The sequence below is a fragment of the Mangifera indica genome, chromosome 16, assembly GCF_011075055.1.
Source record: "Mangifera indica cultivar Alphonso chromosome 16, CATAS_Mindica_2.1, whole genome shotgun sequence".
NCBI classification, from domain to species: Eukaryota; Viridiplantae; Streptophyta; class Magnoliopsida; order Sapindales; family Anacardiaceae; genus Mangifera; species Mangifera indica.
This window is the reverse complement of record NC_058152.1, coordinates 11,963,228-11,988,184: the sequence shown is the minus strand read 5'-3', so window position 1 is coordinate 11,988,184 and position 24,957 is coordinate 11,963,228. Positions and strand designations below refer to the sequence as shown.

The 24,957-nt window shown below is 33.7% G+C and overlaps 3 protein-coding genes across 8 annotated transcripts in view; 2 read left to right on the top strand and 1 right to left on the bottom strand.

Moving 5' to 3' along the window:
• Positions 1-359: 359 nt before the first annotated feature.
• LOC123199234 (transcription factor TGA1-like) lies at positions 360-2,354 on the top strand. The gene is made up of 4 exons (XM_044614164.1): positions 360-632; positions 1,152-1,346; positions 1,858-1,917; positions 2,063-2,354. The coding sequence occupies exons 1-4, from the start codon at positions 489-491 to the stop codon at positions 2,066-2,068; spliced, it is 405 nt and encodes a 134-aa protein (XP_044470099.1). The 5' UTR covers positions 360-488; the 3' UTR covers positions 2,069-2,354.
• Positions 1,989-3,036, bottom strand: LOC123199239 (transcription factor TGA4-like). The gene is made up of 2 exons (XM_044614169.1): positions 2,817-3,036; positions 1,989-2,223 (listed from the first exon to the last, which is right to left on the bottom strand). Exons 1-2 carry the CDS (start codon positions 2,997-2,999, stop codon positions 2,071-2,073), a joined length of 336 nt encoding a protein of 111 aa, XP_044470104.1. The 5' UTR covers positions 3,000-3,036; the 3' UTR covers positions 1,989-2,070.
• A 4,717-nt stretch (positions 3,037-7,753) lies between these two features.
• Positions 7,754-24,957, top strand: part of LOC123199215 (disease resistance protein RPP2B-like) — a 69,256-nt gene continuing 52,052 nt past the window's right edge. Inside the window, exons 1-8 of one of the 6 annotated variants that reach the window (XM_044614133.1) lie at positions 7,754-8,454; positions 9,058-10,138; positions 10,390-10,758; positions 10,874-11,896; positions 14,066-14,899; positions 15,160-15,209; positions 15,327-15,502; positions 15,594-16,218. In XM_044614133.1, coding sequence (XP_044470068.1) covers positions 7,931-8,454; positions 9,058-10,138; positions 10,390-10,758; positions 10,874-11,896; positions 14,066-14,605 — 3,537 coding nt within the window. In that variant the 5' untranslated portion in view covers positions 7,754-7,930 and the 3' untranslated portion in view covers positions 14,606-14,899; positions 15,160-15,209; positions 15,327-15,502; positions 15,594-16,218. The other 5 variants (XM_044614131.1, XM_044614132.1, XM_044614135.1 and 2 more) reach the window with 5 other exon arrangements.

The following is a 24,957-nucleotide window of genomic DNA, read 5'->3' as shown; positions in this document are numbered from 1 at the left end:
GAAATAATAGAATAACATTGCTGTTGTTGTTGAGGAATTGGCGAATACAAAGAAAACAGGGAAAGTGTTGTCCAATTCATTTCAGGTCTCTTAACAACATTTTAGTGGAGGGTGGCGTGAGCCACTATTTCGAACTTTTCCGTAAGAAATCTACTGTTGCAAAAGCTGATGTTTTCTATATAATGTTTGACATGTGGATATGCACATGGAGATATCCAATATCACTGGTGTTTTATGTTAGGGTTGGAACACTTATCATGAGGTTTTTAATATTTTATCGATATGAGATTTGTTTAGTGATGTCACAATATTTCTTTTTCTGTCGTATCTTAATTGAATTGTTATCTATGGTCTTTCACCATAGGTAGACTAACGCTGATTGATAGGCTGACATTGATAACAGGTTCTTGTTCTTCATCTTGACACCTTGACTGATTCACAATACATGGAAGTGAATAATCTAAGACAGTCATGTCAGCAAGCGGAAGATGCTTTCACTCAAGGCATGGAGAAACTGCACTCTGACTCTTGCTGAAACTGTTGCTGCTTGTCAACTGGTAGAAGGAGGTTACATCCCAAGGATGCCTACTGAAATGGAGAAGTTGGAAGCTTTAGTCAGCTTTGTGAACCAGGTAAGATTCCGCATCATTGCTCGATCAGGTACAGCTTATTCTGGATTCTTCCAAAGTATTGCTGATCTTAACTTTAAATAGCTTTCTGTAATCCGTTTTCTGACCCTTCAATTAGTTCTTTACCAGCACATCTGATTTAAATTGAGAAACTTAATACTGAGTTGAATTTGCATTCATTTGCAAAATGTTAGTTTTCTTCTACTTTTAACTGTTTATGAGTTACCATTCTTCTACTATTCATCTGCACTATGCAGCTCGTATGAAAAATAGCTAGCTGATGATTGAGTTATTATTCTGGCCGAAATTCTGCAAGCCCGAGATGCCAGACCAATCATTTTAGACCATCTTCATGGCATTGAATTCATTATTTTGGTGACTTTTTTGCATTCATGATTCCCAGGAATTATCATTTTAGTGATATGCTAAAAAACTGTAGTTTATTTTTCCTCGAGTGCTTCACATTTCTGCAAACTCATGTGTGGTTACCGGGACATGGTGTATTTGTGTTTATGTCTAAAGCTAATGGAGCTGCATCCAATCATAAGTTCGAAGGGCATGAACTCTTCATCCACCCAATTTGTCACCCCAAGTAGGTTTGGAATTTATGAGCCCATTCACCAACTTGGCACATGGGGGGAAAACTTTAAAAGTAATGGCAATCCAAATACATCGACGCCTATCATCATGGAGGTGGATACAAAACTAGACACTCAGGTGCAAACTGTTGACATTTACTCTACTTGTTTTGATACTAGAGGACACATTATAAGCATCCCCAATCTAAATAATTCTTTTTTTCAACTTTTCAGTCAGAGGATATCTAAATAATTCTTTTGTTCAATTTAGTTTGTGAGGACTTTTGGTCATAGCTCTGTGCTTTGGTATATTTGTATTCTGCTAATGTTAGCATATACTATTCTATTGTTTTCTCTAGCTTTCTTTTATGACAACTATTTTCAAATCGATCCTCTTCTCTATCTTTGACTTAGAAATTACTTAAATATTCTATATCTACACAGAGCCAAGGATGGGCACATAAACTACTTAATGTACTATGTATTACCTTTGACTTCAGTGTATTCAGTGCTTGCAGTCTCATCATTGACCAATTTTAACCATAATTTATTGCTAATTTTGTATGTGGTTTTAAGGTAGATTTAATGTTATTCCCTTAACATGAAGTGAGTCTTTTTTCTTTTTGTCTTTTTGTTACAAACTTCTGCAGATACAAAGGCGTCTCGCACAAAACTGTGAAGCTGCTCGTAAAAGCCGATTGCGGAAAAAGGTATTATGAGGCCTGATTTGAAACAGATTCCCTAGCATGCAACAAGTGGTTTGGGATTTTAAATTGAATTTTTTACCTCTGATCAGGAAACAAAGTTCCGACAGTGATGATCTTCCAGAGATTTTGAGCTTCTTGATTTTTTCAGGTATAAGATTACGCAGGCTCACGAGGACAGGTTGCCCAGATTGAACTCAAAGCTCTAAGACGTTGGAAGTACTCTGCTAGTGCAAGTAAGCCTTGAGCTGCCTGGCGAGTTGTTAGGATACGAGACATCTGCTGTAGTGTTTCTTGGCGAAGATGATCAGCCTGTTCAGGCAAGAGCTTAAGAAGTTGGTAACATGTCAGGATGTTCCAAGTAAAAACTAACATAGACCAGATTGTATGAACCCAAAATTTAAAGAACCATGTTATGCTAAGATACATATTAGACTCTGCAACCACAGTTAAGTTTTTCAGAAATGTGAAGCACTAAAGGAAAAATCACGAAAATGATATTTCCTATGAATCATGACTGAAAAAATAACCAAAATAGTGAATTCAATGCCAAGAAGATGGTTTAAAATAAGTGTGATTTGTCTGGTATCATGGGCTTGCAGAATTTCGGCCAAAATAATAATTCAATCGTCACCTAGTTATTTTCCATACCAGCTGCATGGTGCTTTCAATAAGCAGTTGGAAGTAGAAGAAAACTTCAATTTCACAGATGAATGCAAATTTAACTCGCTATAAAGTTTCTCAATTTAAATCAGATGTGCTGATAAAGAACTAATTGATGGGTCCGAAAATGGATTACAGAAAGATATCGCAAGTTAAGATAGCATGCGATAGAAACATCAGCTCTGCTTCGGAAGAATCCAGAATAAAGCCATACTTGATCAGGCAATGATGTGGATTCTTACCTGGTTCACAAAGCTAACTAGAGCTTCCAACTTCTCCATTGCAATAGGTATCCTTGGGATGTAACCTCCTACCAGTTGACCAGCGGCCACAGTTTCAGCAAGAGTCGACTGCAATTTCTCCATGCCTTGAGTTAGAGCATCTTCCGCTTGCTGACATGACTGTCTTAGATTATTAACTTCCATATTTTGTGACTCAGTCAAGGTGTCAAGATGAGGATCCAGAACGTATTATCAATTTCAGCTTATGAATCAGTGTTATTCTACCTGTGGTGAAAGACCTTATATAACAATTCAATTAAGAAGAATGTGAGCAAGCAATATTTAAGTGTGTGTCCAAAACTACAGTTTCTCCTTACTATTATCCATAACTACCTTCAATAGAGCAAATTATTTCACTTTATTGAATAAATTGAAATATGAATCACCTTAAGAAGCTCAGAAGGGCGAAATCCTCCTATCCAAAAGAAAAAACGTTCAGCTGTTGTCCTCTATATGCCAGACATTATATGAACCTTAAGAGAACCATATCTCAAAATCTAGCTAATAAAATTGGAGAGCCCAAAGTCATATAAATCTCACACTAGAAGCCTATACTTTTCAATGTAGGATTCAAATATCATATTTTACACTTAGAATACTAACAGAAAATTATGCAAATATCGGAGAATCATGCTTTAAAGGGAACACGATTAATCAATAAATAGCAGGAGCATACCATCAGTGGTGGTGGTGGTAAGCTAGTAGTAACAAAATTCCACAAATAGTCTTATTATCATGCATACACTCTAGGCCTCGAGATTTAGACACCAAAACAAGCAACTAGAGACATGCAATTTCAAGAAATAGCAATGTTTGTGAGCAAGGACATCAAAACAAGTTATTCAACAATACTTTGACAAACCTGGGTTTACAGGTCCATAGAACCCCATTTGACAACCTTCTACTCCACCACCTATATACGAACCCTGCAGTGTAGGATTCGTTATTTTGAATATTTGAATGTAAACAGAAAATAGGTGGGAAAGGGTTTATAATGTCATAATACCAACTAAGCAAGAAATAGAAATAGTAGATCTTCTTTATACCTGTTGTCTCCCTCTCTCAAGCTCATGCTCCAACTAAACCAACTTTAATCTACTAGATTCTAGTTGTTGAACATAGGCCATTGCTATTATAAACATAATTTGCATGCTTTAAACTGCCGACATTTTTGAAGCAGCTGCAAGCGTCTTAAGAAATTGTTAAATATAAATAGTCTTTTTACTTGGACAAAGTTATGTTTGTAATTAAATCAATTTTTGATGCATGATGTTCATTTTTATCATCTTTTAAAGAATATATTAGGGTTTATGTTTTTGGGGTGTCGCTGCAATGTTGTCATGTAAATTTTTACAAGGCAACAGTCTTTGTACTCCATATGTTGTTATTTTACAAGATCTTGCATTCTTGGAGTATGAATAGATACTTGATTGCGTAATACTAGTATGTGTTAATAAAAATTTAGTCATTGTGATTAGTAGGATAATGACCGCATATTTTATGTCAATTCATTTTGACATCTATAAATTCATAAATTCTTCAAATAAGTATCTTTTGAAATTGAGAAACACGATCATTCGTAGTGATAAAGATATTTTACTTGATATACGAAAGGGTAGTATTTTTACAAAGACAAGGGGATAAAAGAAGAATAAGGGGAAAAAGTTTACTAATTTTGTAGATACCCTAACAATACGAATTATACTTTTTAAGAAGTCCTTTAATAGAAAATTTTGATTATCCAAAATTTCTAATTATTGACTTAAATATAATTTTTCTAAGATTATTTTTGGGATAACAACTTTAATTATTTTAATGAAAACCTTTTGATCTTTTTAAAAAAAAAAGTGATAATTGGATCTATCTAGGTTTTGTTATCCTCATTAATTTCTAATCTAACAAACATATTCATTGTATCAAACATGAAATTGTTGAATTCTTGTAGGTTTGAATATGCAAAAGATTCTAAAAACATGATGAGCTACGAGTATACGCATACAAACAATAAATTCCCATCTAAGGTTGGTTGAAATGATATATTTTCACATTGTAAATTACAAAAAGTTGAATTCTCATTTGATATCTATTTTTGCTAGAGAATTACTTCAAGTGAAGGAGCAATAAAATCATTAATATGCTCCTAAATAGTTTTAAAAATAAAAATATAATATTTTAAAGTTAGTTAAAGTTTTAATATTTTGTAAGAGTCTAAGTGGTAGATTTTTAAATTGTTAATAATATATTAGTAGTTTGACTTTTATATTAAGTGTTGATAATAATTTTGTGATTTTAATGAAAATGTAAAACAATCGTTTCAAAGAAAACTGAGCAGATTATTATCAGAAATGAATGATGGATGACACTTTAGTTTTTTAAAACTTGAAGGACTAACAGTTATTTCTTTAAAACTTGGGTGGTTCATAGTTATTTGGGCAAAAAAAATAAAAAAAGAAAAAGGCAAGGTAACTTGCTTGGAAATATGATATGAAGTTTCGATGAAGATTCCAAGATAGATACAGGGTTTGGACTTTGTTGCAGAATTTACCATCACCGACCCACCGGAGGCTGTGCTGGTGTGAAGACAAGCATCAACCGATAAAACGATCCACCAATAAGCGATGAATTCTTAATTTCTAATGCAGAAGCAACCTAGAAACACAGGTGATGTTTAATACAAATTAATAATAGTCAAACCAGAAGACATCTGCATCGCAAAGTCCAAACTCTTCAAAACACCTGTCATCCACCACCAAATGTAGGCCCACACACAATTCTACCTATAGAAATAATCTATAAAATTACATCATTGACGAAGGAGATGGATAAGAAATTAGTTGATCCGAATATTCCACGTGGAATCTTTCGTACTAAATTTCTCAGAACTAGTCACCCTTTCTGCCTCTATTTCGTCACTGGTGAAACCCTCATGGTACTTTGTCAAACTTCCTGTGCTTAGTCACTGAGTATATAACATGTTCCCACCCAAGGTTTGGTTTAAAAACACTTTTCCATCCAAATTTACATAAATAAATTTTTACACCCAAATTCAAACTCTATAAAAAAACAAACAGTATAAAAACAAAAAAATAATTTTATTATAAATTAATTTTAAAAATAAAAAGCAAACTTAAAGGTTTTAAACATAATAATTTAATTTTTAAAAAATATTGTTACATTTTACTCTACCTTTTAGAAGTGTAATTATCATACTTGAAACTATTAAAAGGTAAATTGATATTTCAAAAATTTTTAAAAGCCTCAAAATTTCAAAAATTTAAGTAACCCCTAAAAATTTGTTAAATACCTTTCATATTTTCAAAATTATAATTTATCTCCTAATATACAATTATATAACAAAAACATTCATATTTATAAAGGGAAAAAAAAGATGTTAGAGTAAAATAAAGACTCAATTACTCAATTATTAAAAAGAAATGAAAAAGATTCAAATATTATGGAATGTAGTTCAATTACTCAATTAGGTGATGTTTTAGTCACTGTACTGGTGTATATTAATAAAGACTTAGTCTTTTAAAGCATATAAATGTTTTTGAGGTATTCATATAATGTTGTCACATAAATTTTACAAGACAACTATCTTCGCACTCTATATGTTATTACATAAAATTATGTGTTTTACAAGATCCTGTGTTTTTAGAGTATAAAAAGATATTTAATCGTGAAATATCGATAAATGTTAATAAAGATTTAATCATTATGATTGATTGGAAATTACTATATATTGTATGTAAATTTATTTCAAAATCTATGTATTCATAAATTCTTTAAATAAATCTTTTGAAATGAGGAAACATGATCACTCGTATTGATAGAGATATTCTATTTGATATACGTGAGGATAGTATTTCCACAAAGACAATAAGATAAAGGAAGAATAAAAGAAAAAAATTACTAATTTTGTAAACTTGATTGTACCCCAATTAACATGAATTATACTTTTTTAAGGCGTCATTCAATCGAAAATTTTGATTATCCAAAATTTCTAATTATTAATTTAAATATAACTTTTGTAATATTATTTTTGGGATAACAAGTTTAATTATTTTAATAAAAATAAAAAAAGTATTATCCTTACTAATTTTCTAATTTAACAAACATATTCATTAGATCAAATAGGAAATTGTTGAATTCTTCTAGCGTGAATATGCAAAAGATTCTAAGGACATGATGAGTCATGAGTATATGAACACAAACAATAAATTCTCACCCACGGTTTATTGAAATGATATATTTTTATATTTTAAATTACAAAAAATTGAATTTTCACTTGACATTCTATAAATTATGTTAAGTGAAAGAGTAATAAGATTACTATATATATATATATATATATATAAATTTTTCTCCTATTCTCTCTATTTTCAACTTCCCCTCTTATTTTTTTTATTTTCCCTTTTCATAAGTTTATGGGATACACTATAATTTATTAAGATACTAGAGTTCTTAATAAAAATTTTAAGGTTTTTTCTTTTAAAAAAATTGAAAAAAGTTCAAGCATGTTTTTAAAATTTTAAAACTTTAATATACCATTAAATAGTTTCAAAAATGAAAATATAATATTTTAAAATTTTAATATTTTGTAAGAGTTTAAGTGGTAACTTTTTAAATTGTTAACAATATATTTGTAGTTTTACATTTATAGTAAGTGTTAATAACAATTTTGTAATTTTAATAAAAAAAATTATTATTTAAAGAAAACTTTAACAGATTATTAATAAAAGGGGATGATCAGTGAGAATTTATGCTTTTTAAAACTTATAGATAAAAATTTGTCATTTCTTTAAAACTTGGGTGGGAGATAGTGAGTTGGCCGAAAAACGCTAAAAAGGAAAAAGGCAAGGCAACTTGCTTGAAATCAAAGGCAGCGTAATGTTCACGGGTCTAAAAGTCCAAGTCAAAAAGACGAAAGACAGGGCATGTTCCCGGAAACCAGATAACGCACAGAAGAAAAAGGCGGGCCATCTTCCCGGAAAAGAGATGAAAAAGACTTAGATATTGTGGAATATAATTCAATTACTCAATTAGCTGATGTTTTAGTTTAGCCTTCCTTGTTTATGCGAAGTACCTCTCATCACTTGCAGCAGTTAATGGCTTCCTCTTCCTCTTCTTCTTCTTCCATTACTCCTGAACTAGAGCATGAGGTTTTCCTTAGTTTCCGCGGTGAGGACACCCGACAAAACTTTACCAGCCATCTATATGAAGCCCTTCGTCGGAAAAATATTAAAACTTTCATTGATGATAAGCTTAATAGAGGAGAAGAAATTTCTTCCTCTCTTTTGAAGACAATTGAACATTCAAAGATCTCGGTTATCATTTTCTCTAAAAACTACGCTTCCTCTAGATGGTGTCTCCAAGAACTTGAAGAGATTCTTAAATGTAAGAAAGCGTATGATCAGATCGTAATGCCAGTCTTCTATGACGTGGATCCATCTGATGTCAGGAATCAAACTGGGGATTTTGAGAAAGCATTTGCTGAGCTTGAAAAACATGTTATGGTTGATTCAGAGATGTTGACGAGATGGAGGACTGCTTTGAGGGATGCAGCCAACCAATCTGGTTATGATTTAAAGAACTATAGGTAACTGTAAATTTTTTTATCAATGTTTTTATGTAATAATCTTACATACCTTATATTTTCTATTTTTATTATCATTTCCAGATTTACTGGAGACAGATTCAGATGGTCAAAACAATAATCAATTGGAAGTTTGACATTGTATTTTATCGTATGCTAATTTGGGTTGGGTTCTTGTTGTGTGTCTTCTGGCCCAAAACACAGAAAGACTTAATACAAACACTATCCATTAATACGAACTGTTAGTTTTACTTTTTTAGATGACAGCTAATTACTATCTAAATAAGGAATATCATTGAATACATAATTACTGATTATTTCATTTTTCCTGAGAATTGAATTGAATTGAATTGAATTTTAGCATTAGTAAGTTTTACAAGTTTTTAGGAGATGGAAAGTGATGATCAAATTATATTTGAATCTAAAATTTTGTGCCACTGAGAAATGAACTTGATTTCATGTCAAGATACAGTTCTTCATTATGCCATTCAATGAACAGTCAAAGGAAACAAAAAAGAATTAAAATTATGTGATATTTCTTTATTTGGTTTTCAGTCATTTAATTTTAGTATTATATTATTTAATTATTTAATTTTGTATTTTTAGGAAAGAGGCAAAGCTGGTAAAGGATATTGTCAATGGTGTATGGAAGAAATTGAATTACAACTCCCCAATTATTTCTTCTAAGAAATTGGTTGGACTAGAGTCATCAATCGAAGAGATTGAAAATTTATTATGTTCAAAGAGCATTTGGAAGCTAGGAATTTGGGGCATGGGGGGCATAGGAAAAACTACTCTTGCAGGTACTATATTTAACAAAATCTCTAAACAGTTTAAAGAATCTTACTTTATTGAGAAAATTGGAGAAAAATCAGAAAAAAGTGGGGGATTAGATTATTTGTGCCAAAAACTAAGATCTGCAGTTCTAGGAGATGAACATCCCAATCATGAATTCACCTTCACAAGAAGAAGTCTTATTAGCAGAAAAAAAGTTCTCATTGTGTTTGATGATGTAACGAATTTAAATCAAATGCAATGTTTAATGGCAGTTTTTGATGACTTGGATTCATACAGTCGAATCATTATAACAACAAGAGATGAAAATGTGCTAATAAATTGTAAGGTGGATTACATTCATGAGATGACAATGTTATCTCCTGATAATGCTTTTCAACTTTTTGCCCTACATGCTTTTAAAGGAAACTCTCCAACAGAAGATTACATCCACCTATCATCTAAAGTAGTAGGTTATGCTGAAGGTCTTCCACTAGCTCTTGAAGTATTAGGTTCCTTTCTATTTAAGAGAACGAAGAGAGAATGGGAAAGTGCACTAGAAAACTTGAGAACAAGTCTTGATGCGAATGTCCAAAAGGTATTAAAAATAAGTTTCGAAGGATTAGATGACAAACAAAAGTGTGTATTTTTGGATATTGTATGTTTCTTTAAAGGGTATAAAAGAGATTTTGTAGAAGCAATCTTGAAAGCTCGTAACTTAGACCCTCATATTTGTATAAATGTTCTCATTGAAAGGTGTCTCATAACTACATCATCTGATATCATAACAATGCATGATTTACTTGAACAAATGGGTAGAGAAATTGTTCAACAAGAGTCAATTGATAATCCTGGCGAACGTAGTCGGTTGTGGGATCATGAGGATATATTTTCAGTATTGAAGAATAATACGGTAAGAGTCAAAACACTAATTTTTTATTTCTATTTTATGCATAAATTATAATAAAATATTTGTTAGCAGAATATTTATTTTGAATTATCATTGGGAATTAAATTATTTGGTATAGGGTAGTAATGACACATCTATTATTATTTTTATTTATATATTCTGAAAAGAAATATATTTGAGAGTAAATCACTTAAGAATTGATGTAATTAAGCAATTTCAAATTGACTTTTTACCAATATACTTGTGATTACCAGGGAACTAGAGCAATTCGAAGCATATGCTTGGATATGTCTAAAGTAGAAGAGTTGCATTTAAATCCTGAAGCTTTTAACAAAATGCCAAACCTACGATTCTTGAAATTTTATGGGTCTGAACGTGGAAAGAAGGTGCTTGAATCTGATTCCTCTGTATTTCGCCGTATCTTGAGATGGTTGAAAAGAGAAAACTCCAATGATGGAAAGGTGCATGGTTTTGAGAAACTTAAGTTTGATTTCTATGAGATAAGACACTTTTGCTTTCATGGATATCCTGCCAAATCATTGCCGCCAAATTTTAATCCAAAGAACCTTGTTGCACTTTGCATGCCTAATAGCAAAATTAAAAAACTGTGGACTGGTAACCAGGTATTTGTTAATTTTTATATTGCTTTTTTTTATGCTTTAAATTGCAATTTTTTGTAAATTAGTTATGTTTCTAGCTTTACTTCATTTAATTTAATTTTTTTTCTTTTTTTGACAGGTTCTTGTTAATTTGAAATATATTGATCTCAGTCACTCTAAGCATCTATGCAGAATACCAGATTTGTCACTTATGCCAAATCTTGAGAGCTTGAATCTTGAAGATTGTACAAATTTGCTTGAGAGTTTCTCATGTATCCATAATCTCCATAAACTTGTTATCTTGAATCTACGAGGATGCAGAAGCTTTAATAATCTTCCAATTAGTGATAGTTGTCAATCTCTTCGAAAAGTTTATCTCTCTGGTTGCTCAAATCTCGAAAAAGTTCCAAATCTCCCTAATACAGTTGAAAAGTTATATCTAGATGAAACTGCCATTAAAGAACTTCCATCAATAGGGCATTTATTTAGACTAGTAAAATTAAGTCTTAGAAAATGTTCAAGGCTTGAGAGATTACCAAATAGTATTTGTGAGTTGAAATCCCTTAAATATCTTTGTCTCTCGGGTTGTTCCAATCTTGATAGATTGCCTAATGACATGGGAAATTTACAAACTCTGGAGGAACTGATACTGGAGGGAATTTCTTTTGCAGAAATAGCAACATTTATGGCAAGTTTGACCAACCTGAAGACATTATCTTTGACAAGATGTAAGATGCAAAAGCAATTGGGTATCCCACTCGTCGATTTATCTGTCTTCCAAAGAATCGAAGAGCTATGCCTGATTGATTGTGGCATCGAAGTGTTACCCAACACTATTGGCGAATTACTCTCACTAGGAAGTTTAGATCTTGACCAAAACAATTTGGAGACGCTACCAGAGAGCATCAAAGACCTGTCTAACCTGGAAGGGCTTTCTTTAAGTAATTGTCAGAGGCTTAAATACTTACCGGAGCTTCCAAGCAGTCTAGTGCAAATTATAGCAGTGAATTGTGTTTCTCTTGAATCAGTATCAAGTTTATTCCTACGTATGGATTCTGTTTTTGACATAATCGACTTCTCTAATTGTTTAAAATTAAAATTAGAGATGACAGATGCTCTCTTCTTGAATATTGAGAGCAGTGTAGCAGACGATCACCGTCAAGTAAGTCTATCTCTCTCACTTTTTCTGTCTTCTTATAACGCCAATTCATTTTCTATAAATTCTGAATCTTCAAACTTTATAACTTTTAATATACCATTCAAAAGACTTAAAAATTAAATATGAGTATACATATTTCATTTTAGAAGTAAAAGACGTGTGGATTAAAATTTTAATTTTTATAAACTTAACAAATAGCCTTGCCCTTATAGTGTCTTGCCTATTTGTGATTTTTTAGGAGCATTTGGAACGTTGTATTGGATTGTAGTAAGTTTTTAAAATTATATTAGATTGAATATTATATGGTAGGACTATTATAAATAATGTATAATAATTAAACTCAAATTTCATAATAATATACTTAATAATTTAAAGGGAATTTATAACTCCCTTTATCTTCAGCATCACCCTTTAAACATAACTTCATTAGTTGAGTCACCTTTATTCTAAAGGTCTCTCCTTAAAGATATCTCCCTTTATTTTCATCATTTTGATGAAATTTTTTAGACAACACACACCTAATGATATTGAGTTATGAAACTAGTGGATAATTTAATTCAATATAATCTCAAAGAAAAGATTAATTGACCTCTTATATATATAAAAATTTTAAGAGAGAAGTATTTGTAAGGATAATTACACAACAATAAAAATATATATACTCAATATTGAGTGTAGTATTGGAAATATATATAATCTATCATCTTGTGATAAAATGATTTTGAATTAAAAATTAATTAAAGATTATATTGAATTAAACTATCCAGAACAAACATTGAAGAAATTTGATGAATGCAGAATGCAGGTTTTGATGAAAGAGAAAACAAAAAATAAAGAATAGGAAAGAAAATTGAAAGTCTAAGTGAAACTTCTACTTTTTTTGCGACTCACTATCCTTTATTATGTAATGGTCTGTTTTGTTTGAAACTCACTATTTTACATTATTAACCAAAAGACCAAAGGACTAATTCCCACCCAAGGTATGCTAATTTCGCAAAGTTCCTCCCGTTAACTTTGAAAATACCATTTACCTATCATGACCGTTTAGATCTGTTAATTTTAAGGGTAAAATCGTTATTTTTTATTTAATATAAAAAATAAACTTAAATATAATTTCATTTCCCCCCCTAAAAGTTTAAAAACTAACTTTTCTTTCCTAAACCAAGTTTTAAAAAAATCACATTCCCCCCCTAAGGTTTAGTTTCAAAATCTGATCACCTTCTCTGGTGCCATTGTGGGTCGTCTCCCCTGCTGACAGCTCCCCATCCTCTAACGAGCTGCCTCACCTCCACCCTAACCCCTCTAGCATCCAAAAACGTCATCTAGGAAGAGGAATTGTCTTCCCAGACGAAGACAAGACGACTCGTCTTCATCCAGGAAGATGATCATCTTCCAAGATGACGTTTTAGATGTCAGATGGGTTGGGGTGGAGGTGAGGCAGCTTGTCAGAGAATGAAGAGCCTTCGGGAGGGAGAGACGGTTGACGATGGTGCTGGAAAAGGTGATTAGATTTTAAAACTAAACCTTAGGGGGGAAATATGATTTTTTCAAACTTGGCTTAGGGAAGAAAATGTTAGTTTTTAAACTTTTAGGGGGAAAATAAGATAAAATTTTCAGGGGTTAGGGTTCCGTTAATTTTAACCGGTCATGAGTGGATAAATAGTATTTTCAAAGTTAACAGGGGGAACTTTGAGAAGTCAGCATACCTTGGGTGGGAAATAGTCCTTTGGCCTAACCAAAAACCACCATTTCTTTCGAGAAACATAAACATGTCCATCAATTATGAAAACTATTCTAACACCTTAATATTCTTCACAATTATAAACAGATCTACCAATTTGTAGTTCTCACACTTTTATTCTCAACAGGCGATTAAATTTATATTCTCACCATATCTTAACTTTAAATTATATTATACAGAATCATATTTAAAATATATTTAATATTCTTATGCATATAAATTTACTATTGTTAACAAATTAATTAATATATTTAATTATTTTTATTTGATATAATGAAATACTATATTGTCCTAATCTAAGACAAAGTTGATAATTCTTTAATAAAAATATTTTATATCTGAAAATCTTACTCGGACTGCTGATTTATGAATATAGAGTTTCTTACGACATATTATTAAAATATATAGTATTAAGTGGACTACTGTTGCAGATGCAAAATATCAGTCGTTCTTGGGGGTCGGCGGACATTTTTTACTCTGGATGTGAAATTCCAAAGTGGTTTGACTTAAAAGGTAATGGATCTTTTATAAAGTTCCCAGAAGGTTGGATTAATGATAACTTATTTGGTTTCGCTTTATGTGCTGTTATATCATCACAAGACTCTCAAAAACTTAGAAATTTGCTTGTTGGATTTCGCCTGATTATTAATGGAGAGATTATTTCCAATGGTGAGTTAACGGACTCATTAAACTTTAGGCCTGGGACTCTTGAAGGTGAGAACATTATTGAATCAGATCATATATTCATAGCTTATAGTTACATTAAGATGCCTGGGAAATTTCCTCCACTCAATTTGAATAGCCAGGGTGCTGTTGAGTTCTTCATTGAACATGCAACTAAGAATGGTAAAAGCCCAGTGAAAAAATGTGGAGTGACTTTATTGTATCACAAAAATGATGATTGGAGAAAAGATCCAAGAGTGGACAAAAATGATGAAAGACCTCATAAGCGATTGAAACTTGAAGGTTGAAATGTTGTTATAGAAAAGGTAATGTAAGTACAAAATCCCTGAGCTTATAATATTAGATCAAAACATATTGATAAGATCCCCTTTATGTCCCCATGTCCCTTTCTCACATGGTAAAGGGATGGCTGATGGTTGTGCAAATTTACTAAAGCAGGTGCTGCTTCCAGAGGAAATTTACTCCATTTCTAAGGCCTCTTGTTTGCCTACTCTTCACGATATGCCTAAACTTGGTAGTTTTTCCTATGGTGTTCTTTATAGATGACGTGGCTTACTGCATGGTAGTTTAATAGTTTCAAGGTAAAGCTTACTTCATGTTGCCTTCTGAACTATTTGGCTGACTCTCTGCAATTTACATTCGTGGTCTATGCTCTGTAGTTCTCTATTACAGAATGTTGAAGTGCCTCTTTTTTTAAATGTTATTCAGTGTGTTTTCAGATTGGCAACTAGGCGTGTGGACACAAATTCCCTTGACTGTCATTTTAATATTCTCTAGATTTCTTGCCTGGAATTGGATTATGTTACTAACTACTATTTAATTAGGTGTTGTATGGTTACAGATTTGGTTCTCTAGGCTATGAAAGGGTATTGGATGCTCTTCGATACTGCTGTAAGCTTGCTATTAACTAGTAATTAATTAGGTGTTATATCCATTGCCGCTTCGCATAACTTGGAGAAATAATTTGATGTGAAATTTGCTAATCATCAAGCCTCACTCTCTGTACAGGGTTTGTTAAGTCCTCGGTTAACAGCAGGAAACAAATTGATGCCGTACATTTCATTCATGCCTTCCATCTTACTGAAAGCTTTCCCCCTGTTCACTTCTTGAAGACATACTTAAAGAATTGAAGGAGTAACTCACAGGGAAAGGGTGTGAGTTCGGGTGGAGATACTAGTGCACCGGTTAATTTTCATACTAAAGCATAATGAGTGAGTGATGCTTGGAAATTCCTTTGTAACTAAATGCTAAATGAGAAATTTCTTTTCAATACAGATTGATGTAAATGCACAGGAACTTGCTGCCTTTAAAGCTGTAGTTAGTTGTGTCCAAGAGTACAGGCTTGAACCTGACAATCCTCTCGATCCACTTCAGAAAAGGATTGAACAACTGGAGAGGTCGAAATCTGATAAGAAAAGGGGTGGAGATTTTGGTAGACGTCAACACTCCAAGAAACAAAGACCAAACTGAGGATATGGTGGATTTCTTTCTCACAGTGGCAAGGCAGCTCCCGGTAGGCTTGTTCCGCCTGTTTTCTGATGTGTCGTGCACTTGTGAGCAAGACACAACATTTTCTTTGACAGGGCAGCATATGGAGGAATGCCTGAGAGATATCCTCTGGCTGGTCCAAACTCTTACGATTATCAAGTTCATAGCCAGCCTGTTTTTGCTCAGCAACCAAATGATCAAAGAATATGCTTTTATCCCCAAGATTTAGTTATCAAATGCAAGATTTGTGTGCAACCGTAGTGAATGTGCAGAGAATTTATTTGTGAGTGAATCACATTTTCCCCCCCAAGTTTGGCTGTAAAACACTTCTTCATCTCTAATTGACATAGATAACATTTCTTCATCCAAAATCATAGACATAAATAATATTTTCTTATCCAAAATTAAACCATTTTATTGAGACAACATAATTGAAAAGTGAAATTATTATTTTATTTTTCAAAATAATTAGATAACACTACATTAACAAAAAATTAAAAATATTTAAATTATATAAGAATCATATTATTTCTTTGTATTTTCACTCTCATTCTTTATTTATCTCTTTTTATAATAAAAGTATCTTTGCTGTATAATTGTGTATCATGAGATAAATTATAATTTCTAAAAATGTAAAAGGTTTTTTTAATTTTTAGAGGGTTATTGGAAATTTATAAAAAGTTTTGAGTCTTTTGAAAATTTTTAAAATACATGATTCCCCAATAGTTTCAAAAAGGATGTTACACCCCTAAAGAATTGAACATAATATAATTCAAAGATTAATTTATGAGTTTTATATATTTTAAAAATTAAATTATTATGCATAAAATTTTTGAGTTAAAAAAAATACAGTTGTTTTAGAAAAATGGTTTTTATGATAATTAGAAGTAGAAAAGTGTCGTCCAACGAACCTTAGGTGGTAACATGTTATTTATGCAATACTATAGTTACTCTTTTAAAGTATTCAACTGAGTGCACCATCACATAATTAGGATCATGGTTTAAAACTATTTAAAAATATAATAATATATTTATATAAATAGTTTTATTAAAATGGAAACGTGTACATAATAAATGTTTTTTGCCAAAGGACTTAATGCTAACAAAGCTTTGGTCAATTATCAAATTCCCATAGTTAATTTTGAAAAATTCAAATACATTCCCAAGCCAAAAACCCTAATATATATATATATATATATATATATATATATATATATGTATGTATGTATCATCTCCTCTGCCCTTCGGTGTCACAAAGTCGTCTGCTCTATGACATTCAAACTCGTCTCCTCTCTGGCACTCGAAATCTCGACGAACTCTCCATAACTTGTCTTCAAATCGTTATTGCATCGAACTGTTTGTCTTCATCAGACTTCGGTATGATTTTTTCTTCCCTGACTGAGATGAACTCTCCTGTTGATGTGCTAAGTTATTACCTTTTCAATGCTTTTGTTTTGGTGCGATCTTCATTGCTTCTTAGTGAATGGCTGTAATAAATATTCTTTTTATTGATATATGATTTAGCAGCCTTTCAATTGACAGACAAATTGGTTGAAAGATCACCTTTTCTGTTCTCTTCCTTTTCTTTCCTTTACTTTTTTGGATCAGCACTTCTAGTGTGCAGTCATTCATCATAATGTCTGGACTTATTCTACATTTGTTTCATATACTTATTCTACAACTGTTTTTCTGCAAAATTTTTGTTTATAATGATTATTTTATGAATCTGCATTGAATAATTCTTCCTCTTGTTGCAAGTTTAGGTTTGAAGACTTTGATTGTTTTTCTATTGTGAAAGGATACTTGATTGTAATTGTTCTCATTTGTTTTCTTTTAGTGCTATGTACAAGTATTGTTCTGTACTTTATTTACTTCTAAAAGTTTTCAATATTGTCCATTTGATATGAAATTTAACCTGCTGGAAAATTGGAAATAACAAAATGAATGGATAGTAACGGTTCTGAGTAGGAACTGAACCTGGAACCAAAACTAACCATGTTGGTTCTAGGTAGGAACTGAACTTGGTTGGCTCTGGCTCTGGCTCGGGTTCGAGCTCCGGTTCCTTTTCCCATAAACCAACCAGTTTTGGTTGCTTGTTTTACAATAGGGTATTTGGACTTGCTTACCCCTAATTTTAATTTCAAATAGACAGTAGCATTTTTATGTCAGAGACTGAAATCAAACAAAATTCTCTCAATACCTAACGTATTTATTTAGATTGGAATCACTCACTGTGGCTGGATAAAAGTTTGGCATTATCTTTCGCTTGCTTGTTCTTGTTTAGGAAATCTTAATGATATTTTGGCTGAAAGCTTGGCTGAATTGTGGGGTTTTTGTTGTGTTCTTAATAAACATAATTATGTTAATATCTTTCTTCGCTGAATTGGTCCAGAAAGCTACTCTTCTTCATTGTAAGTAAACTTTTGTGTTCCTTCTATCATATCGGAGCTCTCAGAGTTTCTTCTTCATGCTTCTGAGTAGATTTTCTTAGATATTACCAAGCTTGAAAATTATTGTAAACTACAATGAAACTTTAAAAATTTTGTTTTGAATTTTGGAAATCGTCCTTTAACTAGTGGTGGTCAATAATTTTTTATTGAACTAAATTCATGAGTAATAATGTGTTGTTATGATGAACGTTTGTTGTTTTCTTTGTAGGTATGTTCAATTTAATGTTTAGTGTTCTTTTTAAAGTTTAGGTTTAAGGTCAGTGTTTGGTATGTGAAACTTGTGTTTAAATTAAGTAGTTTAAGGGGTACATTTAAAATAAGAGAGGATGTGAGCAAGTCAAATTAGGGAACTTTGATACTGGTTCTTCTGTTTTTATTAGCAGGGTTGGGTTTATCTATTTATGGAGACTGATTAGGTGGGAGGAAACATGTGAGATACAGTTGCAAAATCTGTTTCTGTTACAATACTAGAGATGAATGATGAGTTTTTATTTGCAAAAGGAAACTCATCTTTCTGATCTGTTTATACTTGCTTGTCTATTTTTCTTTATCCATGGTATAAACATGCCCTTACTTTAGTTAGAAGTTAATCTGATCTCTAAATTTTGAGCCCTAGAAAATTTGCAATTTGAAATTTCAGATCAATGCTTGTTTATTTTATTGTTTAATGTGATGCAGTGCAGGGTATCTTGAATTTGGACCTTTATACTATTATGTTGTGTTCTCTGGCTTTGTGGTATAATAACTATTTTCAAATTGGTATTCTTCTCCATCCTTGACGTAGAAATTACTCAACTAGTCTATTTCTGCACAAAGCCAAGAATTGGCACTTAAATTACTTAATGGACTATGTATTACCTTTGACTTCAGTGTATTCAGTGCTAGCAGTCTCACAATAAAACAAGTTTAACCATAGGTTGTCACTAATTTTTATACGGTTTTCAAATAGATATTCCCTTCAACATGAAGTGATATTTTTTCTCTTTGTTTTTTGTTACAAACTTTTGCAGATACAAAGATGTCTTGCACAAAACTGTGATGCTGCTCGTAAAAGCCGGTTGCGGAAAAGTTATGATGAGGCCTGATTTGAACAGATTCCCTATCATGCAACAAGTGGTATGGGATTTTGAATTGAATTTGTATCTGTTATGCGGGGCTATTTACATTAAAATATTTGAAACACCAAATGCTACACTGCAGGGTTTGTATATAGGTGGTGGCGTAGAAAGTGCTCAGATGGCTGTAAACCCAGGTTTGTCAAAGTATTGCTGAATAACTTATTGTTTTGATGTCCTCACTCTCAAACATTTCTATTTCTTGAAATTGCATGACTGTAATTGCATTATTTTGATATTTGAATCTCGGAAGCCAGAGTGTACACATCATATTAAGACAGTTTGTGAAATTTTGTTACTACTTGCTTACCACCACCACTCATGGTATGCACCTGCTATTTGTTGATTAATTGTGTTCCCTTCAAAGCATGATTCCCGCGAATATTTCATAGTTTTGTTTCCTATATCATTTCAAGTCTCAAAATTTATATCGCCTCTTCATTTGCACTGAAGTCATTTTCGATGCTGTCCATAAATCAATGTCTCAAAAATGTTCCTCACAATAGATTTCAGCCATCCACAAGCACAAGTTTCAAGCACTTTGCAAACTTGACACCTCCATCAAAAATGATGTTGCGCTATGAAGCTATGTATATAATCTCTGATGTGCTGAATCTGTTCTTTGAAATTTGATTTCCAGTAGTTCCTGTTGCTTATAGAACACTACTTTTTGTCATTTCTTGTTCTTGCATTCAACAAAAAGTCCTCACTGAGGTTTGCGCAGGAATTGTAGCGTTTGAGAATGGAGTATGGACATTGGGTTGAAGAGCAAACAAGTCAAATTTGTGAAATGAGGTCTGCTTTGCAGGCCCATATTAATGATGTAGAGCTTCACATACTAGTGGAGGGTGGCTTGAGCCATTATTTTAAACTTTTCCTCATGAAATCTACTGCTGCAAAAGCCCCTGTTTTCTATATAATGTCTGGCATGTGGAAGATAGCAGCTGAACGTTTTTTCTTCTGGATTGGAGGATTTCGCCCTTCTGAGCTTCTTAAGGTGATTCATATTTCAATTTATTAAATAAAGTGAAATAATTTGCTCATTAAAGGGACTTCAATAGATTGAAAGATATTCCCTTCAAAATGAAATGAGTCTTTTTTCTTTTTCTTTTTTGTTACAAACTCCTGCAGATACAAAGACGGCTTTCCAGTAGTTTCTGTTGCTTCTAAATCACTACTTTTTGTCATTTCATGTTTTTGCAATCAACAAAAAGTCCTCACCAAGGTTTGTGCAAGAATTGCTGCATTTGAGATGGAGTATGGACACTTGGTTGAAGCGCAAACAGGGCAAATTTGTGAACTGAGGTCTGCTTTGCAGGCCCATATTAGTGATATAGAGCTTCACATATGTTAGGTCTCGGGTGTATGTATCTCGCAAAATGAAGAAGCAGCTAAGAAGAATGGAGCACAGCAGCAGTAAGTTGCATAGCAGCAAGGGAGAGGAAAATATTCTAGCTAGCAACAAAGGATTGGAGCAATTGGCAAACCAAAATGTGCATGGGCATTTTGAGGCAATAAGGACATGTGGCACTATGAAGAGAGAGGGGGAATTGGTGAGGGACAAAAAGGATGGAAATCAGTCAGAGAGTGGGAAGCAGAAAATTAACTAAGTGTGGTTGAGTGAGAGAGCACAGGCCTCTCGAAATGTCTGGGGATCTTGGATTTTCTTCTTCCATTTTGGTATTCAGTATGTTGCTCTTATTTTCATTTTATTAATCAAAGTTGTAATGAACTTTTCCAACTATATTATAGAATTTCAGTAATACAGAAAAGAGATGTTTATTTCCATTGAGATTGAGTATTAGCTTTGTGTTTGTTTGCTGAGAAATTGATTTCAATGTTTATGCTGATTGCTGGGAGTAAGAATTGGGTTGTAAAGATTGCACTGGCTGAGTTGAAATAATAGAATAACATTGCTGTTGTTGTTGAGGAATTGGTGAATACAAAGAAAACAAGGAAAGTGTTGTCCAGGTCATTCTAGGGCTCTAACAATTTGGTATCAGAGCCAAATGATGAGGATGGAAGCTAAAGTGGATGGAATGGAGAAGGAGCTAAAATCTATGAAGGGAAGGATGGTGGAGTTTGACAGCAAGATGAGAGAGATGAATGTGAACATACAACTTGTCAATGGACGTTTGCAGCGGGTGGAAAAAGGAATAGAGGCCATGAAGGAATACTTATGTGAGCTGAGGAAGCTACTGGCGGTGAGAGATGGAGCAATGACCGACAAAGGGAAGGCTCCAATGGAGGGTCCATCTTCACCCTCGCACTCAACACCAATGAGGGAAACAATGCCATTACCATCGCCTACGACAGAAGAGCCAGAGCAAGTGGAAACTGTGAGGGAACCACTAGGAGACGAACGATAATACTGGGGGGTATGCTAGGAAGTAATGCATCATCGTTTGGAGCTGTCGGTGTTTATGGGGGAAAATCCAGTTGGGTGGATTTTTGGGGCAGAGCAATATTTTTCAGTTAACAAAATTACTGAGAGAAAGAAGTTGGCAGCCGTCGGCATGTGTATGGATGGGAAGCATTACGGTGGTTTCAATGGAGTGAAGCGCGTCAACCTTTCTCTGATTGGGATTAACTGAAGCGTGAAATGCTACTTTGGTTTTGTTCAATTCTGGAGGGTTCTTGTATGAGGATTTAATAGTGTTGAGGCTGTTTGGCATCGTGGAAGAGTATTGGAGCAATTTTGAAGCAATCTCTACATCGCTCGGAGATGCATTAGAAGAAGTGGTACTGTCAGCGTCTATGATTGGTTTAAGGAGAACAGTGAAGGCCGAAGTTAAACTCTTCCATCCGACCACCTTAAAAGAAGCCATGATTCGAGTGCAGAAAATCGAAAAAAAAATTGGGTGATAGACTCCCACTCCTATCGCCCAGTCCGTCTCACAAACACATGTAGTCCCACAGTCCATCAGGCTGTAACTTTGACCCAGTCTAACAGCCTAACAGCTTACCAAGCCCAGTCCAACACCATGCCCAACCCACTTTACACCAACTCGACCCAAATTGACCCAATCTGACCACCAACCTATTCACAAAATACCCAAGCCTTAAGAAATGAAACCCATACTTGCTCAGCCACACTGCTGATGTCTTGAGAAGTGAGCAACTGTAACACCACTTTTCCACGCCGTGATGGTAATTACCATCATCCCTCTGACAAGGAATTTCGGCCAAAGTTAGAGAAAGACCTTTGCTTCAGATGTGACGAGAAGTTCACTCTGGGTCACAAGTCCAAGTTTTGATAATTCTAGGTTATGATCGCTTTGGAAGGCGAAAAAGAAGAACTAGATGTCGGTGAAGATGAAGAACCAGCCATGGAAGAAAGGGAGATGAAATTAACACTGAATTTAAGCTCTGTGGTGGGATTTAACGCACCCAAAACTATGAAGTTTGTTGAGTTTTTGAAGGGTGAGGAAGTGGTGACTTTATTGGATGGTGGGGCCACCTATAATTTCATTTCAAGAGCATTAATGGAGAAATTGAGGATTCCCATGGCACTAGCTCGCTTTGCTATCACGTTAGGAGATGAGAAAAGAGTGAAAGGCATGGGTAGATGTGATTCGGTGGAACTTCAATTTTAAGGGATGATTGTGAAGCTGAATTTTTTCCCTTTCAAATTGGGAGCATGGACATCATGCTTAGCATGGATTGGTTATGTAGGTTAGGTGAGATGAAAGTAAATTGGAGGTTGCAAACAATGACTTTTGATTAAGAAGGGAAGAGAGTTCAACTGAAAGAGGATGCATCCTTGAGTTGATTGGAGTCTTCATTAAAGGCAGTGGTTAATTCGGTCAAAGTGGGGGGAGAAGGTTTCTAGCTTGAATACAGGGGAGTGACGCATTCAGGGGAGAATACAGAGATTGAAACAGAGTCTAGACTCAGAAGTTTGTTAGAGGAATATGGGACATTATTTAGGGAGCCATCTGGATTGCCACTCAAAAGAGTACATGATCACACAATGCGACTCCTTCCACCAGCCTAACCTCCAAATATATGACCTTATGGGTACATGCATTTCCAGAAAATGAAATCGAGAAGATAGTCAAGGAGATGATAACAACAGGGGTGATTCAACCAAGTGTCAGCCTGTTTTTAAGTACAATATTGTTGGTAAAGAAAAAAGATGAAAGGTGGCAATTTTGTGTGGACTACTACACCCTAAATAAAATAATGATACTAGACAAATATCCAATCTGGCCATAGATGAGTTGTTTGATGAATTAGTCGGGGTTATGGTATTCAACATATTGGATCTAAAATCAGGCTATAATCAGATTCACGTGAGGGAGAAGGATGTGACGAAGACTGTCTTTCGGACTCATGACAGCCATTACGAATTTCTTGTAATGTTGTTTGGGCGCTCAGACGCATCAGCAACCTTTGAGAGTTTGAAGAACGAGACCTTTCGGCCATATTTAAGAAGATTTGTACTAGTCTTTTTGGATGACATTCTAGTCTTTAGTGGTCAAATGGAGGATCATCTGAGGCACTTGCGGGTTGTCCTAGAGTTACTGAAGGATCACAAGTTGATTGTTAATTTGAAGAAATGTGCATTCAGACAAGATCGTATAGGCTATTTAGGTCATATTGTGTCAGCAGGAGGAGTCAAAGCTGACTCTAAAAAAATTCAGGCAATGCAAGATTGGCCTGCTCTGAAGGATTTAAGTGAACTCAGGGGTTTTTTAGGCTTAATAGGCTATTATAAGCACTTTGTAAAGGGGTACGGGAAGGTTGCAGAGTCCTTCACTAGCTTATTAAATAAGGACACTTTTGTATGGAATGAAGAAGCTGCAGAGGCTTTCAACAGGTTGAAAGAAGCAAGGACAACGGTTCCCGTGCTTACGCTGCCTTATTTTTTGGGAGAGTTCGTTGTTGAGACTAATGCTTCGGGTTTAGGTGTAAAGTTTGTATAAATGCAAGATGACTGTCCCATTTCTTTCATGAGTAAGGCATTGTCTGTCAGAAACGGAAGCAAACTGGTATATGAAAGGGAGCTGATGGCCATTGTTATGGCATTCTAAAAATGGAGGCATTATCTGTTGGGACGACATTTCAAAGTTAGAATGGAGCACAGCAGCAAGGGAGAGGAAAATATACTAGCTGGCATCAAAGGATTGGAGCAATTGGCAAACCAAAATGTGCATGGGCATTTTGAGGCAATAAGGACACGTGGCAATATGAAGAGAGAGGGGGAATTGGTGGGGAACAAAAACGATGGAAATCAGTTAGAGGGCAAAGCAGAAAATTAAGTGTGTGGTAGCAGTGTGAGAGCACAGGCCTCTTGAAATGCCTGGGGATCTCGGATTTTCTTCTTCCATTTTGGTCTTCAGTATGTTGCTCTTATTTTCATTTTATTAATCAAAGTTGTAACGAACTATTTCAACTCTATTATGTAATTTCAGTAATACAAAGAAGAGATGTTTGTTTCCATTGAGATTGAGTATTAGCTTTGTGTTTGTTTGCTGAGAAATTGATTTGAATGTTTATGCTGATTGCTGGGAATAGGAATTGGGTTGTATAGATTGCACTGGCTGAGTTGAAATAATAGAATAGCATTGCTGTTGTTGTTGA